Raw genomic sequence first — 16,458 nt, forward strand, 5'->3', positions numbered from 1 at the left:
TGATCCACCCTGCTTTGTAAGGAAGTATACCTGGGTCTGTTTGCTTACTGCTGTTGTGTTCTAATGGGAGACACCATTAACTGTTCACTTTCAGACTTCTGCCTCCTGCTCTCCTTGTACATTCACTCAAAATGCAGTCTTTTAAAACATATTTTAAGTAATGTCTTTAAAATCTGAGCTTAGTACTTGAATATGACAATCATGTTAACCGTGACTACTTAAGGTTAATGCTAGAGTTATATTTGATAAATGTATTCTGGTTAAGTGGCTGGTTGTGGCTATCTTTACAGTTATCTCTGTCTTGCCTCTGTTCTTACGAATAGATTTATTTAGCAGTGCACTGTAACTAGCACATCACTCTTGCTTCATATCCAATCCTATTTCCCATAAAGCATATACATGGCTCAGCTACTAACAAAGAGTTCTCCTATTCCCTCATCAATGACAAAACTCGCTGGAAACACCCGGGCATCTTAGTGGCACTGCTTGCAGATAAACTATGCTAGATGGAGGCAGGAAGCAGCGGTGTGAAACAGGCTTCTTTATTCAGCTTCACATTAAGACAACCAAACTATCCAACTGAAGAACATCTTACCTACCTACTACAAGAGCAACGATAGAGGAATTGTACATGCCCTAGTGATTCAGTCCCAATTTTGGCAGACAGAAGACTGTAGTACATCTACCGTTCTCCATGCTCTCTCTGTAGCTGTAGAGAATTTAAAATCAGTCCAAGTTTCAGTCAACAATTGCCCATGGTCCGGACAAGAAGGGACTGAACTGCATCACTCTACCCAATATTACAGTCAGGCATTTTAATCTGCTATTTTAACTACCAGTGGTACTACACCAGTGCTAAAGGAACAGCAAAAGAAGTGCCATCAGCCTCCATCTGCAGTAGATTTAGCCTTGAATTTGATCTGTTAGGTTTCACTGGACAACACACAGGTAACCTGGCCTTGCTATACCATCTACTAGGACCACTGAATATACAGCATTAAACAAAAACACAAATTAAGAGTTAGTTCTCCAAAATGGATGATCCACTTAATGACTGATGCACTAAAAACAAACAAACAAACAAACACACACACACCCCACCAAAACCACAAAACACCCAAGAGCCTCACAGTGAGTTTCACATAAATATTTCATGTTAATGCATGGGGAATAAATAAATATTGAAATGTCACTAGAAGTGACTAGCTAGCCTTTGCTCTAAAAAGAAGTACTTTCCTACTATATAGTTGAAGTAAAAACTACAGACATTTTTGTCATTGCTTCCAGCATAGAAAACGGTATGGTGGGGGAAGGAAGTGGGGAGGAATAAAAAGCAAAATTAACACTTCTCAGTTTGTACCTAATCTTTTCAAGACAAACTATAAACCTATTTTTTCCTCTCCCATCCCCCAAGACCAGCCACAGCATCCTTCAAATACTCTTACTTGATGTAACTGGGGGCGGGGTGGAAAAGGAAGCTAAAAGCTTGTCTAGTTTTACAACCAGATATAAAGTATTATGAAATATAACCACTCTGAAGCATGCAAGGCAAGCAGGGTCTGTAGACCAGACTGGACACAAAGTATGGCTGTAGCACAGCATCACTGCTAAGAACAGAGAGCTGCAGATGACAAGCATCACCTCCAAAAAGTAAGTTTTGGGAAAGGCAGAGAAGGAGGGTTATGTCATCATAGCGTTTGTACAACTCAGAAATAGTACTATCACAAAATAAGAGGAGAAAGCTTTATACTGAATGCAACAGAACACATTCTGGTGAGAGACTTACTTCCCTATGTCTCTCAAAATTCTGGGAAGTCTGACTCCTGCTCAAAAGAGCTCTGAGTGAGGCTTTCAGCACTCTACCACGGAATTAGGCAGGTTTTCAAAGAGCTTTTCAAGAGTAAAACAGAAAGACTGCATTCAAGAATCCTCTCCTATGGCAAACCAAAGTGCTTTATTAAAACAAAGTGCCCTTTTATATTAGTGATCTATTACATTAATGACTGCAGTGACCAAAAGCACTGGAGATTCTACAGCATGTTGGTATGCCTTCCATTCCAGAGAATAATTATGTTACACAAAATAAAACAGAGGGAAAAGGAAAAGGGGGGGGGGAGAAAAAGAAACCGCCACACCAGCTTCCCAAACCAGCCTGGAAGTCCTGCACAGCTTTCTGCTCGCTTCAGGAGTTTTAAGCAGTATAGGTACAGGCATACCAATAGCCTTGAAAAAATTCCAGTGTTATCTGGTCAGTCTCCCACATAATTTTAAGAACTAAAATCTCTTAATTATAGGGGGCTCTTTTGCAATGAGAGATTAAATGAACCTTATAATCAGCTGATGGATAGGATATCATTAAGTGCAGCTACTTTGTTTACACAAACATCTGCAACCATCCTTTAAACACTGAAAAGACAACAGATTGGATAGTTTAAGTAAAGAAAAGATCTTAAATTTAAACAAACACAGAGCCAGTCATGGAGCCAGTAATCCTGCTGGGATTACTTACATAACCCCACTTACAGCAACAACCCCAAATATTTTCCATCCGTGCTACAAATCAAAGAAGTTGTTTCCTATCAAAAATTGGGTAAAGAATGTCAGAGTAGTTTTTCTTGAAACACAGTCAATTTAGCTTAAAATAACCACACATCTTGTAAATCAAGTGTTTTGTTTCTTGGATATGAACATAAATAATGTAACGTAACATAAAATGAGGCTGCATCTCACTTATTTTTCTTACCCGTGATACAGTTACACTAATAAGCAGCAATAGCTTCACTTTTCCACCACAGTGGTGCATATTGTTCAATCATTTGGAAAGGGAGAACTACATGATTCACAACAGGCAAGGAAAGTCCTCTGAATACCTCACTTAACACTGCTGTTGGAAAAGTTCTTCTTCAGCCCATTGCTAATCCTTCATCTGACTCGCCTGCTGTTTTGTGAATTCTCTAATACAACAGAAAATGGTAACACCACTAGGGACCTTAATATTGCAGCCTCTAGAAAGTCCTCCCTGCAGTAACTGGAACAACATTGTTCTGTGTCTACATAGTGCCTTACATAAAGAGGGGGGTGCCTGCCCAAACATCTACATTTATAGCTCTCGCTTTTCATCTGTATTTTAGCTGTCAGTGTCTGCATCCTTCCCCCTTTGGAACGTACTTGAACACCACCCTCAACTTATCACAGGATGAATAGGATCCCAGAAATATGAATTGCTTACATAGTGGTGGATACTTGATACTCACTCCAGAGAACAAGGTTACAGTGTTCTTTGCTACTTACTCTTTCTGCTGTAGGAGTACCAAAGATCCACAATAAAGGCATTATTGTGCAATGTTCTATATAAAGGAGTACAGAGATAGGCCAAAAGACTAAGATTTAAATAAAAAAAAAAAAACCTGCAACAGGACAGTATTATCATGCCAAAGGGATGTACTTCTGTGCACAGCAATTACTTGTAATAATTCAGCAGTCCTGACTGGCCATCAATCAAAACAGTGAGAGGCAGACAAATTTAGAAAAAGGACTCTCTCCCTCTACATATACACAGATAAATAAAAGAATTGTTATATATTTTAAGTATATAATTTATATTATAAATAGAAAATAATTATATAAAAATATATAGTACAAATGTAACATGTAATGAATTTTTAAATATATACAAATTATTATAAACATATTTCTATCATCTTTGCTATTTTGGACACACACACACAGAGTTAGAGTGGCATAAAATAAATAATTTGTAAATAATCCAACCTTAATCTTCATTGCAAACATGACAGAATAAATGTGAAGTACAACTGTCTAAAAAGGACATATTCAGGGAGCAATAAGTGTGTATACAAAAAGATTGGTCCTCCAATAATATTCATGATGGTAACTTCCCTGCCACAACTTTCCTGTCAGTTCAAAAGTAACAATAGTTTTCTGCCAGTGCCAACATCTTGGTTTACAAACAGAAATTACATTGGTTTAAACATACATGTCATGTTGCACTAACTTATTTAGAGAAGCCCCATCAATCTGACCATCAATTTAAACCTGCAGGGAGAAAGCCCAGCTGAAAGAAGATAGCTTTGAAGTTCCCTTTATGGGAAAAAAACCAAACCAAACCAACTTTTTTTAAATGTTTAATAAATGTATTTGAAATATATGCAAAGGGTTTTAAAACATTTAACTTTACTATACATTATTAACTAATTTAAATGAAAGCAATACCTGTTTGACAAAGCCTTATAGAAAGTGAGACTACTAAACATGAATATATCACCGGGGGGGGGGGAATGAGGATGTCAGCAGCTTGCTGCAACAGTATGTACTAACATTCAGTTTAACTATTTGCAAACTGAGTTCATTGCAGCAGCTCAAATAAGTTCACTACACTGACCTTTCTTCAAAGGATGAAGCACAGGAAAACTCCCAAACATAAAAAGCACACTTTATAATCGTAAGAATTTGTCATGACACTACACATTTTCTGGCAGCTAAATGTCAATGACTGGAGAAAACGTAGAAAATTAAACCAACTCCTCCTGTGGTGTGACATTCTAGGCAGGTTACATACAGCCAGGATTTCCCTGACAAGTTATCTTTAAATACAAAATCAATCTAAATCAATCTAATTTAGCTACAGCATGTGACCTCCCCGTCCTACAGGGCACACAATGTTAAAGTATAATTTGAAACACGGACTTGTCATATCCTTATTTATGAAAACAGACATTTATAAGTCATTCCACAGAAATAAAAGCCTTAATAGACACCACCTCGGTTCTAACACCTTTTCGGACTCTCCGTATTGCCCAACAACTAAAAACAACTACTATGAATGGTGGCGTTTGCAGTTTGGCAATAATCTTCCCCAATATCGGAGAAGATCCAGTACAACAGGATCCGAAGCACTTACCTACACACCTGATAACTTTTAACAGTTATACAACAGCAGTAGTTCCCCTATTCACTTCCCAAAAAATTTTAACTGATCATTTACTTAAAAATAAGCTTGTGTGTGCTTCTTAAGTACCAAGGTATTACAGATTTACTCCTACAAGCTGTTTCAATAGAATAATATGCTCTGTGTAACAAATTGCTAAAATGACAAATATGAAACAAGGCAAAAAATGGCTTTTTAAGCTAATGAATAAGGTTGGCAGAAAACTAAATAGATATAAACTGCTTGTGAATAAATTTAGGACAGATATTAGAAAAGGGATTTAATCATTTTAGGACTGAGACTCTAGAACAGCCCTTCACAAACAGAAATGGAAATATATATTGCACCAAGCATATCACAAGAAAATAACAAGTAGGATTCTATAATGTAGCCTGCACATAACAGCATTCTGAATTTTTTAACCAAGAAGTTATTAGCCTTCATAAGTCTGACGTTCCCACATTTTAGATCATCATTTTAGATAGATTTTCTGTTTGAATTACACTAGGTGATGCCCAAGTTCTGAATACTAGAGACTCCCATCACTTTTAACACATCTAGCTATTCTAGGTGCCCACAGATTTTGTGAATAAGCTTACCTGTACAGAAGTATGCAAATAAATGCATCTTCATAAGATGATAAATACCTTATAGACTGAGGTATTTACTAGAGGGGAGCCTAAAACTATGTAGACCATGCTTACAGTTCAAGTTTTTCTGAAGTAAACCATAAAATAAGAAATCCAACACCAGCTCAACATAAACATCTAACCTTCTCTAAACCATATTTTCAAAAAAAGCAGCATTTTCTTTTGTGCCCTTGAAGCCCATCACTTAGCATGAACTTAAGCATCTAATTGACCACAGGAATGTGGCGTCCTGCAAATAAGAGACTGTATTTTGAATAACATCATTATTAACGACCACAAAAAGTACTGCCAAAGTGTTATCTTTCATTCGAATAAGGGTCTTCATTCTTGCTAATAAAAAGCTAAACTCTCCAGTCTGGAATCACGTCAAAATCTCACCAAAACCAATGGTGTTTTGCTCAAGTCATGACAGTATTTGTCATACCCAAACCAAAAACATCACGGCAGCACCTTGGTGAGTCACACTTAACACAGCAACTATGATTCAAAAGGTAAAGAGATCTACAGATATTTGTTATGTTTCAGACTATACACGAGGCAATGACAGCACAAGATGCTCTATAGAACAAGTGAAGATTAATATAGCAGCGTTTGACAAATCAGGATATTCAGGTGCTTGAATAACTGTCTGTAAAGTTGTCATCTATGCAATACAGCAAATACTTTAAACATCAGGAAGTAAACAAGTGCAAACAGCAATACAAGAGAGAAAACAGATATAATGCTAAGTAAATACTAAAATAGTTCTGTCTACACTAACCCTAGAGTTCAGCAGTCCTTTTTTTTGGTGTATTTTTTCTTTTGCTGCATTTAGCAAGCATTTCCTCCATCATACTTTTTTTCTACCAGATGTCAAGAACAGTCATTTTTCATTTAGTCTGACAAGAAATTTAACCAACAATTTTTACTCACTTCCTCCCAGAAAATCAAATGGTCTTATTTTACTAACATAGGATATAAATATCCTATGAACTAGATGCTCGTTCTTCAACAGATTCAGTACAGTTGTGTTTAAAGTAAGCTACATTACAAACACAGTTCCTGTGCATATGAAGTTACATCCTTATTTCTACATGATGTAAGGCTAGGTAATGTTGCTGCCAAGAATTATATTAAGAAGTCTCGCATCCACAAAATTTATGAAAGACCTCTAAATACGCAAAACAGTTCACTAAAAAGAGATTATCTTACCCATCAGATATGGGTAGAAAAAACCTTATGGTGTTTTTCATCTGTTTTTTCACCAAAACAGATCTTAAGTCACAGTTTTCTATGTCTCAGATCTTTCCAATGCATGCCAAAATTCCTTTGGGAGCAGACCTCTATACTGGAATTCGAGTAATATATTTTTTTTTTCCCATAAAATGAAGTCCATTCATTTTATGTTAGATTTTTACCAGCTATTTTATCTTATTGGACAGTCACATATTTTGGAGTTCTTGGCAAACCCAAGACATTTTCCCCTCAGAGTTACATGTTTTATTTATACTGAAAAAACAAACAGCAGCTTGTTACAGAACTCACCTTCTCAAAAATGATACCAGACTACCAACACAGACGTCTTACAGAGCACACGTTGATCAAAAATTTGCAGGTTAAGAACAGTACCTGCCAAATCTCAGCTTTAGTTGGTTATTTTTAAAGGACTGAGGAGACAAAACTCAGTATGAACATTTTTGAGGAAGAACCACCTTCCAAAATCCACTACAGAAGTATGTTTCTTCTAAACTGCAAACTAAGGGTTTCTTTTTTTCTTAAATAAAGAAATCTACTCACTCATGACTGGAAACTTCTTTGCATATAATCCAAGACAGGTCTTGAAGCAAGGTATCTTGTTGGAGAAGGTTTCTCAGAGGTATACATGTCCTGATGGTGGTAGGAAAATAAAGAGACAAATCATGTTTTCAACTTCAAATAACTAGAATAAATGTTTATATATAAACTGTCCTTCCTACTATCTTTTCATCCTCCTTGTTAAAAAAAAAGGAACACAAAGCTGTATTTGTTATGACTGAGGAACTTTACTGCTTATGGATATATTTCAACATTTATCAACTCAAAAGGTGTACTTTCTTCTAACATTCATATTATAAACCTGTGTGCATGTACTGGTTCATAAAATACAACTGCTCCCAAAAGATAACAAATATTCTTAAGAAGTTAAAAGTACAAGACTACATTATGGATATAGTAACTGAAAATACCAAAGTAGTATTTTCCTTCAGCAACCTCAGCTAGCATGAAGATGCAATATAAAAATACTCTTTAAAAAAAGAAGAACTACAAATAAGTTTACTAAATAAGCATGTGTTGGCATTAGCGTCCGACACTTCCTCCTCAGAAACAAAACCTGAAAAAGCTACCATTGCTAGCAACTGTAAGCCATCAGATCAGTCAATTCATAATCAAAATGAAAAAAAGATATCCAAGTAGGGCAGATATGGATTCACTAACAATGTGCCTGACTCTCCCCAAAGTGAAATATAGAGGACTTAATCTCCAACAATGACAGCACAGCAAGTACATTTTGGAAAATGTATTATATAAATCTCCATCCTGCTGCTAAAAGCAAGTTTACACAAATCTGATAGAACAGTTAAGCGGAAGTAACTTCACCTCACAACTGAGATGAAAAGAAAAAAACAAACGTATCTGTTAAGCTATAAAGAGTTTTCCTCTAATACCTGCACAAATAGTTTCTGTAAATTAAGGAATATTATGTGATTTATTTCCTCTTTTCAGAACCAACTAGAACTTGAGCCTGACCACCTGCGCTAATCCAGCCAGATAATACCTTGGGCTGACTCAGATTTCAAGTCTCAACTCTCCTGATCTCTTAATGTTTAAAAAAATAAAATAAAGGGCAAAAAGACAAAAGAAGAGATCTAACTTTTTTCTAAACTATGAGTTCACATAACATTTACAGATTTACAGCACATGCCAAAAAAGAAGTAGAGGAACTATCACAGGACTGGATCTGCATCACAAGAAGGCTCCTATATCAATTGCTAAAACCAGTTGGGGGGGGGGGACGACACCAAAACCCACACACAAAAAAAACAAAAACCAAAAAACCACCACAAAAAAAAAGACAAACAAAGTAAAAAAAACACCAAAACCACCTACACACCACAAAAAATCCAACTGCCAAAAGGAAGCCTATAGTAATGCTGCAGACTGAAAATTACAACCAACTTCTTTTGCATTGAAAAAGTAATGCAGGGAAGAGGCTTAATAAAGGAAGAAAATGGTATCATGCTGAAGAAATACATATGCAAATGTTGTAAAAAAACCACAGGTGAACACAAAGCCATTCGATGGTGCAATCACTGAAGAAGAACAGTTTGAATTGCAGGTCCTGTCGATTCTCCATGAATGGCTGCTAAATTAACATTTAAGCACACACAGCCTAATCAAAAATAAAGTGTCTGGTTAAAGCATATCATTAGAACCACAGTCTTGTCAGCTTCCTTTTGATTAAGGTGGCAAAATTGGCAAATACAACTTCCATGACTTTTCATTATTTACTGGACTAATTACAACTATTATGTTAAGAACATCAAATGAGTCATATCGATGGCCCTCAATCCAGGTCCAAAGCACTTCTGACGAGAGCTCCAGACTACCTTTGGGCCCAAATTGTTCTTCAACCTTATGCAGAGTCAACTGGAAGACTGGAGTCTCCCACTCAACTTGATTTTCCAAAGGTATAGTCTCACCTTAGTTTTGTAAATATGAACTAACAATACTTTGCCTCAGAGACATTGCATTGCATGACATTTTATTGTGTGTATGTACAGGAAAAGGCTGCTCATTAGGAAAAAACAAAACATCAGTTCTGAAAACTACTTAAGGCTAATAATAGCATAATTATGCACCATATTGTTTATAAAAATCTAGTCACGTAACACTAAGGAAACAAGAAGGGGAGAACATAGCAGCTATATACTACCTAAAAACACGTCATAAACATGAAAAGTGAATGTGTCAGTATACCACAGCAACTTGAACTCCGACTTCAGTTATAAAATGTTACTCCTATCTTGCCTTCTGTGTCTAAATATTTTGTTTTGCTATTGCTAATATCTGTTTACTAGCCAATACAGACTTCTGGCTAAATTCAGTTTTTGTTCTCTGAAATAACGCTACATATGTGCTTAGTAAAATTTTCCTTGTTCACAACTTTATCATTTTGCTGAAGGCCATTTAGGTGAAGGCCATTTACTTGGACTATTTGAAAGTGCTTAAGTCCCTAAAAAAGGAAAGTTTCATCTTTTATCTGTAATTTCGAGTGTAGCAATAGCAAGCAGTATTGGAAAGTCAGGAAAAGTCAACACTGCCCAATATCAGAAAGTCTGTACTTTCTATTGCATTACAATATTGACGCTTTCCCTAAGGATATGTGTTAGAAACTAAACGGTTATCACTTAGCTCTCTCAGCCAACAACCTGATTCATTTCAGTGTTTGTAGGGTTCTCTCCCATACGGAAACACTACCAACTATTACACAACAGAGGAAAGACAGACTATTACTTGTTGAGTGTTTTGCTGAAAGATACCATCTTGGAAAAACTGCCTTTTTATTCAAAATAGTACCTGACATCCTTTATGCTTTCCCTTGCAATTAACAAGGCTATAAAAAAACCCACACACATACCTTTGATCCTTCTCTTTTCCTGAAGAGCTAAGCCTTGTATTCCATCCAGTATTTCCTCCACTAACACACATCTACGAGCCCTTGGTGTTATTCACCTTAAGTAGTTGCGAAACTATCAGCATTTTAACTTAGATTTGAAAGGAGTACCTGAAGGGAGAGAAGCTCTTCACAATTTGAAATTCAAGCACGCTAATAATACATTCCTTTATCTATTTCCACACCTAGTGCTAGGTCTCTTTTTTGCCCAATACTCTGTTTCAGGATAATTAATATGAGCCAGATTGCAAGTAAATTACAGCACATTATAATTCTATGCACCATGACTCTATCCAGAGAAAAGATTTTCCTTTAAGTTGACAATTAAAGATTCAGGTCTAGTCTGTGTGTATGTTATTACAGTATCTGTTTAACTTAGATGCTAAGGAGTTAACATTAAGAATCTATACCCCCACTTCCCAAGAACCAGAAATCACAGGAGCAGCACGCAACTGCACTGTTTAAACGCACACACAAAGACAACACAAAGGCAAAATAGTCTAAAGAGAGCCTGCCTGGCGCAAATCAGTATTTTACTGTGATTTACTTTCTCCTTTAAACCAAAATGTTATGGCCCCTCAAAGAAAACAGATACAGAGATTTCAGAAGCACATGTTTTAAAGTTTTATAGATAGCCGGCTGGCAAAACATTAAGTCTGAAATTATTGGTTTCCACGCTGTATAATCAGAGGGCAAAAGAACAGCTGGTTAAAAGGCAGTTCTACTAAATACTTATTTTACACCACATCCAAGTTGAATTAACTTCAAAGTTATAATCAGTAACAACAGAAGTTAAAAAGAAGCAAAACTAAGTCACTTAAGAGCACGGCTATTAAAAAGAACATAATAAAAATTCTTAATATAGCACCAAGCTTCCGAGCGTCCCAGCTCAGTAAAATGCCCAAGACAGCGCAAATGTAAAATTCACAACAAAATAAGACTACTACTGTTTAAGAACCTACACAGAATCATTGACTGGCCACAGATGAGGAAGCACATCGAAGTACAAATGAAACAAGCACAATGACACACCCTCCTCTTTGTTCGTAGCAGGAATGTTTACACTACAAAGCGTTGAAGCAAATTGCTTTTAGTTTCAGGCACTGCTGATTGGCCGCCGTATTTAATATATACACGCCTAGCAGAGTTGGAGTTTCGACTGTCACACAGCAGCTCTAGTAGATTGCAGGGTACGCATCAAGCTAAATAACCACAGAGAACAATTATTTAATAGAATTATTCTAATTGAACTGATCCTCCACAAAATACATTTGTTGTGAGCAAGGCAGATGTGCACCCGCTTTCATTCCACTATAACTCAGTGAAAGCTAAAAACTAGCTACACTCATAGCCAGCCTTCTGTGCAGCTGCCTGCTCCAAACAGAAAACGGCACAAAGAAAGTTATTCTCAAGTGTATGCGGGCCAACGACTGGTACAGGAGTTTGGCGACAGTGTTTTAAGTCACCACTTGACTCTCATTCAGCTGGCAGTTCAATGGCTGCGGTGGTTTCCTACAGGCAACCATCCACACCACAGAAAGAACCCGAAACATCTGATAATTGGCTCTTTTGCTGACAGTCCCAGCAGAGACCAAGGACTAAGAGAGGGTTGTGGAGACTGAAGTCTGTTGGCAGCACAGCCGGGGGGAAGCAGGCAGGGCTGCGGGCCCTTCTGTACCAGACCACGACTCTCAGCCTGGCGCTGGCACTTTTCACCCCATACCTGAAGGATCACAAAAAGCAGAGGAGGGAGCAGGTACAGAAAGCAGCAGTGCCAGAAAGTCACATTACAACAAGCGTTCAGCCATCGCAGACCTGCCTGCTCCTGACAGGGGTTGCTATGACAGCCTTCCACCTTGACAGAAAAGGGGGCCCCTCAAGAAGGCCCCAGGGATGTCCGACCCACAGCCGTGACCCCCCCAAACACACATCCCCTCCACAGACTCCCCTACCTCAGCCCCAGGCCCATTCTGACCGCAGAGGCCCAGGCCACCACAGACCCCCGCTCCCCTGAGGTGAGCGCACCCCTCACCCCCTGCTTGGGGGTGCCTTCCCCCGGGGCAGCCCCACCACCGCCGCCACACCTCACTCAAGCCTTACAATGGGACCCAGGGGCATCTCCAACAGAGCTTCCCTCGGGCTCCCCCAGCACACCCAGCTCGGCTGCCTCCCGGACCGCGCCGACCCCCCCCCCAGAGCTCCCCACACGCTGCCCCCTCCGCCTCCCCTCGCCCCAGCAGCAATAGTAGGGACCCTCCAAACACACACACCCCTCCGCTGGGAATGGAACAGTCTGAAGCACCCCAGTACCCTCCGGGAGCCGGCTCCCGCCTCTTCCACCTCCCCAGACCCGCGGGTGGTACGCGCAGCCCCGGCTCCCCCCCGGGGGAGGATGGTAGGGCCCGCCTCCCCTCAGCTCTCTAGGAACTGCGTCCCACCCCGCCCGCTTCAATGGAGAGGTCCGGCGCGGCATCTGTTCCCCCCCGCCCCGGGAATGGAAGGGTCCAGCCGGCCACCCCGCGGCGCTCGTGGCGCTCCCCCAGCCCGGGGGGCCGCACAATGGCCGGACGTCCCGGCTCGCCCCTACCTTTGCTCGGCTTCCTCCGCTTTCCGGGGCCCCCGTCCGCCTCCTCCCCAGCGGCACTGCCCTGCTTGCTGCCCCGGGACCGGCGGCCTCCAACCAGGAAGTGCCCCGGTGTGACACCGGCGGCCGCCGCTATGGAAACCCTCCCCGCCCCCGCCCCTCCCCCGCCGTCCCACAGGGCTGACCCGCCGCCGCCGCCATCTTGGACTCACAACGAGGCGCGGAGGGGCCCGACCCCGCTGCGCTCTCTGCGCCCGCCGACGCCATCTTGGGCTCGTAACGAGGCCTTGCAGCGCCGGCTGGGCCCGGTGCCCGGGCGGTGCGGGGAGCCGTTGCCTCGGCGAGGCCGGAGCTGCTCCGGCAGCCGTAGAGGATGGGCGCCCAGTGAGACTCACACGTTTGCCCCCAGGGCCAAGCCCTGCACCCACCAACACTCAGCTCAGGCATCTGCCCAGCCAGTCGCTCGGGAGCCGCAGGCTGAGCCCACGCATCAGCGCTGAGGCACCTGGCAGGAGCAGGCATCCTGTGGAAAAAAGAGGGGGAAAAAACATAGACCAGGACTTGTGCCCCTCAGATTTATCTTGGCTGCTAGGCTGTGCTGTGCGAACTACCAAGACCCTCATTTTGAAAACCCCGTTCTGCTTTTTTGGTTTTCTCTGGCAAGCCACCAGCATTGGATATCGGAGTGTTGACATACAGCTTTATAGGTGAACTTCTCAGGCTTCTGTGTGAAAATACATACGACGGGACAGGCCGGGTTGCTCATTCCAGCTGTCCTGGCATCGTGCACACATCACAAGAGAGACGACTTTGATCCCAGCCCTACCTCTTCGTTAAGCAGAGCGCTCTCCCTCCCTGTGTGCAAATTACTTATGCATATACATCCCTGGGCTTTGCGTGGGGCGGTAAACCGAGTTATAAACAAAACTGGAAGGGAAGAAGCATAGCAGTGTGACAAAGAGCTGCTTGAGACGATTAGACATCTCAAATGCCACAGCGGTGTCATGACCAGAAAGGGGCGAGTTTGGTTTATAAAGAAAACCATTGTGGTTAAGAGGGAATTTGAAGTAGCAATAAAATATGTTACATTAGAAGCAAGATTAAAATAAACAGTAGTTAAAATGTACTATCAAAAGTCATCCAGTAATGATACAAAAAGAGTGCAAAGTTGAGTAAATGTTTTGAGTGTTTTAAACGATCCTGTGTTTGTGTAATAATTCTATTTAAATACCTCCTATTCAAATAGTAACCAAGGAATTTAGCATAATCTACTAAAGATAAACTTTAAAATAAGCAGTTCCAGACAACTTGCACTATGAGTTGTGGGGCTCTTGACTTTCGATATTCATTTTTACTAAATCTTGTAATACAAGGACATTTTGTGATAATTTGGAGAAAGCAGTGTTCCATTATTCCATGGTAGATTAGATGAGTTGAATAATTATTGACTTGGTTAGTCGAAGATCAGTAACTCTTCTCCACAGATATTACAATTTTTTAATAGGCTTGCTGTCCTCAGAGTTCTGTCTCATTTCAGATGAAAAATAGCCTGAATAGTGTTACTTCTGGAAAAACTGGAAGTATCATCCCCGACGTGGCCAATACCCATGCCAGCACATCTCACAGCCTCTGAGAACCTAGCAGATCTACACAGCCGGGTATGAGCATGGCTGCATTAATTTCATGTCGGAGAAAATGGCTAAAGGCAGTAAGACATAGCAGCTCGGATCGCTTTTGTCTAAATGTTTCCTCTCCTTGTGCAGAGGAAGTGTAACAGAAAACAGGAATTATTTATTGCTTTGCGATACATTTCAGAAAGTAATTGTGATTAACTAGCCTATCAGTATCCCATAAATCCCAAGACTGTGGTCGGATCGGACTCCTTCCAATGTCAAGTCTTAATTGTCTTTTTTAAAATTTTAGAAGGTGTTGGAATGTAAAAACATACTTAGCTTTCTTCCAGCTAGGGATTTGTTTCCTCCCAAAATGGCTAATTAGTTAAGATAAATGTCTTCCACCGGGAGCTCTCTACTTCATCTGAACCACCTCATCTCTATTTCATACATTCTCTAACTATATGTCATCGTTTTTGTTTCCCCATATGCTCATTGTTTCCTGTTGCACTACTATAACTAGGATGTGGAACAGTTCTAAAATCACAGCTTTCCAAGTGGCTGACAGTGATATCATACTTGTTTTATCGCTACTCCCACATACAAATCCTGCAATATCATTTCTACCAACACTTCATTTTTTATTACAGTTCTTAGTCTGAGAAAGTATATGCAATCATCGTTATTTATAATGCTTAAAGGTCTATGTGGCATCGCAAGAACATAGAAGAGATATTGTGTCTGCTGTCTTTGCAGGAACATGCCCCAGGAAGCAGGCAAATCTCAGCATGGTTCTCACCAGTCTTTGACTCCTCTTACATCTCCACTGCCCTCAAAACTAGTCCTTTACGTCACCTGCCAACCGACCCCATACCGCTTGGCTTCATGCGATTCCCAGTGTGCTGATTTATCTTCCACGTCACGTGGGTAGAATGAGCACTGTGGGTTACATGGTAGAAAACGTGTCTGTGTCAAGTCCATCTGCTCTCTAAGGGGAAAGGTGCAGTTTCCTCGCCGAGTGTGAACTTGGACTGGGGAGATGTAAGGCACATTTGGATTTCTGTTGGGCTTGGGCTCACGTTTATGATACAGTCGAGACCTTTCAATTGAATGACATTCTGAACCGGTAATACCTGTTGATGTTAGGGAACGTTCAGTGTTTACATCAAAAGGTGACCTGGTCAGTCTTAAATTCAGATGTTGCCACCTACAGTTGTGACTGGAGGTACAGAAGCAAACACCTCGCAAACTAACACTTCATCTCATCAAGCCTGCACTTAGGATACACCGCATCAAGATGCTGAGCACTCAGCATGGCCACTGACATTATTTGGCAGCGATACGACAAAGCCAGAGCCAAAAGAACAGAGTATTAGCATTCCCTTTTAAAGTATCCCACTCTCTGTAACATTGCAATCCTTCCTACTGGACTTCAAAGGAATACAAGAATTCATATTGCAAAAATTATGAGATTTTCATCAGCAATTATTTCTGAATGTGCTTTGCCCTTTGTTTTTTTAGCTATGAAGCTTATGAAACCCATTCTCTTCAATAAAACAGCATTTTAAAAATTAAGTGGAACGCAAAGCATATGTGCAGAATTATATGAGCTAGCTGCAACATCTCGGGGAAATGAATTTGTCTGTCTTCAAGTTCTGTTTGCAGTCTGCCCTTACTGTAGTGATGGGCTTCCTAGCAGAATCAACCCTGTGAGATTTGAGTCTTGCCATGGGACAAGGGAATGAATTTGATGACGCCTCAACACTCCTTGAGCTTCTTTCTTCCTTCTTCCCAAGTCTTCAGCATGCACACAGCTCTGCAGGGCTGTGTGCATACTGGTGCATGTGTCTCCTGCAGTCAGCTGCCTCAACAAGTCATCAGTAGAGCTGTAATCCCTGACAGAGCGAGGTTTCAGAATAACGACAGCTTTGAAAATCAAAACCCAGGCTTTGAATTGGCAGTTGTAGACT

General features: G+C 40.5%; 1 protein-coding gene across 3 annotated transcripts in view; it reads right to left on the reverse strand.

Moving 5' to 3' along the window:
• The window catches only part of USP6NL (USP6 N-terminal like), a 125,970-nt gene extending 112,961 nt beyond the window's left edge, over nucleotides 1-13,009 (reverse strand). The window contains exons 1-2 of one of the 3 annotated variants that reach the window (XM_072857668.1): nucleotides 12,879-13,009; nucleotides 7,375-7,464 (exon numbers count right to left, since the gene is read on the reverse strand). In XM_072857668.1, coding sequence (XP_072713769.1) covers nucleotides 7,375-7,378 — 4 coding nt within the window. In that variant the 5' untranslated portion in view covers nucleotides 7,379-7,464; nucleotides 12,879-13,009. Of the gene's footprint in view, nucleotides 1-7,374; nucleotides 7,465-10,255; nucleotides 10,347-12,561; nucleotides 12,697-12,878 lie in introns of those variants that run through there. The other 2 variants (XM_072857677.1, XM_072857682.1) reach the window with 2 other exon arrangements.
• Nucleotides 13,010-16,458: the final 3,449 nt, after the last annotated feature.

The sequence above is a fragment of the Ciconia boyciana genome, chromosome 1 (genome assembly GCF_034638445.1).
Source record: "Ciconia boyciana chromosome 1, ASM3463844v1, whole genome shotgun sequence".
NCBI classification, from domain to species: Eukaryota; Metazoa; Chordata; class Aves; order Ciconiiformes; family Ciconiidae; genus Ciconia; species Ciconia boyciana.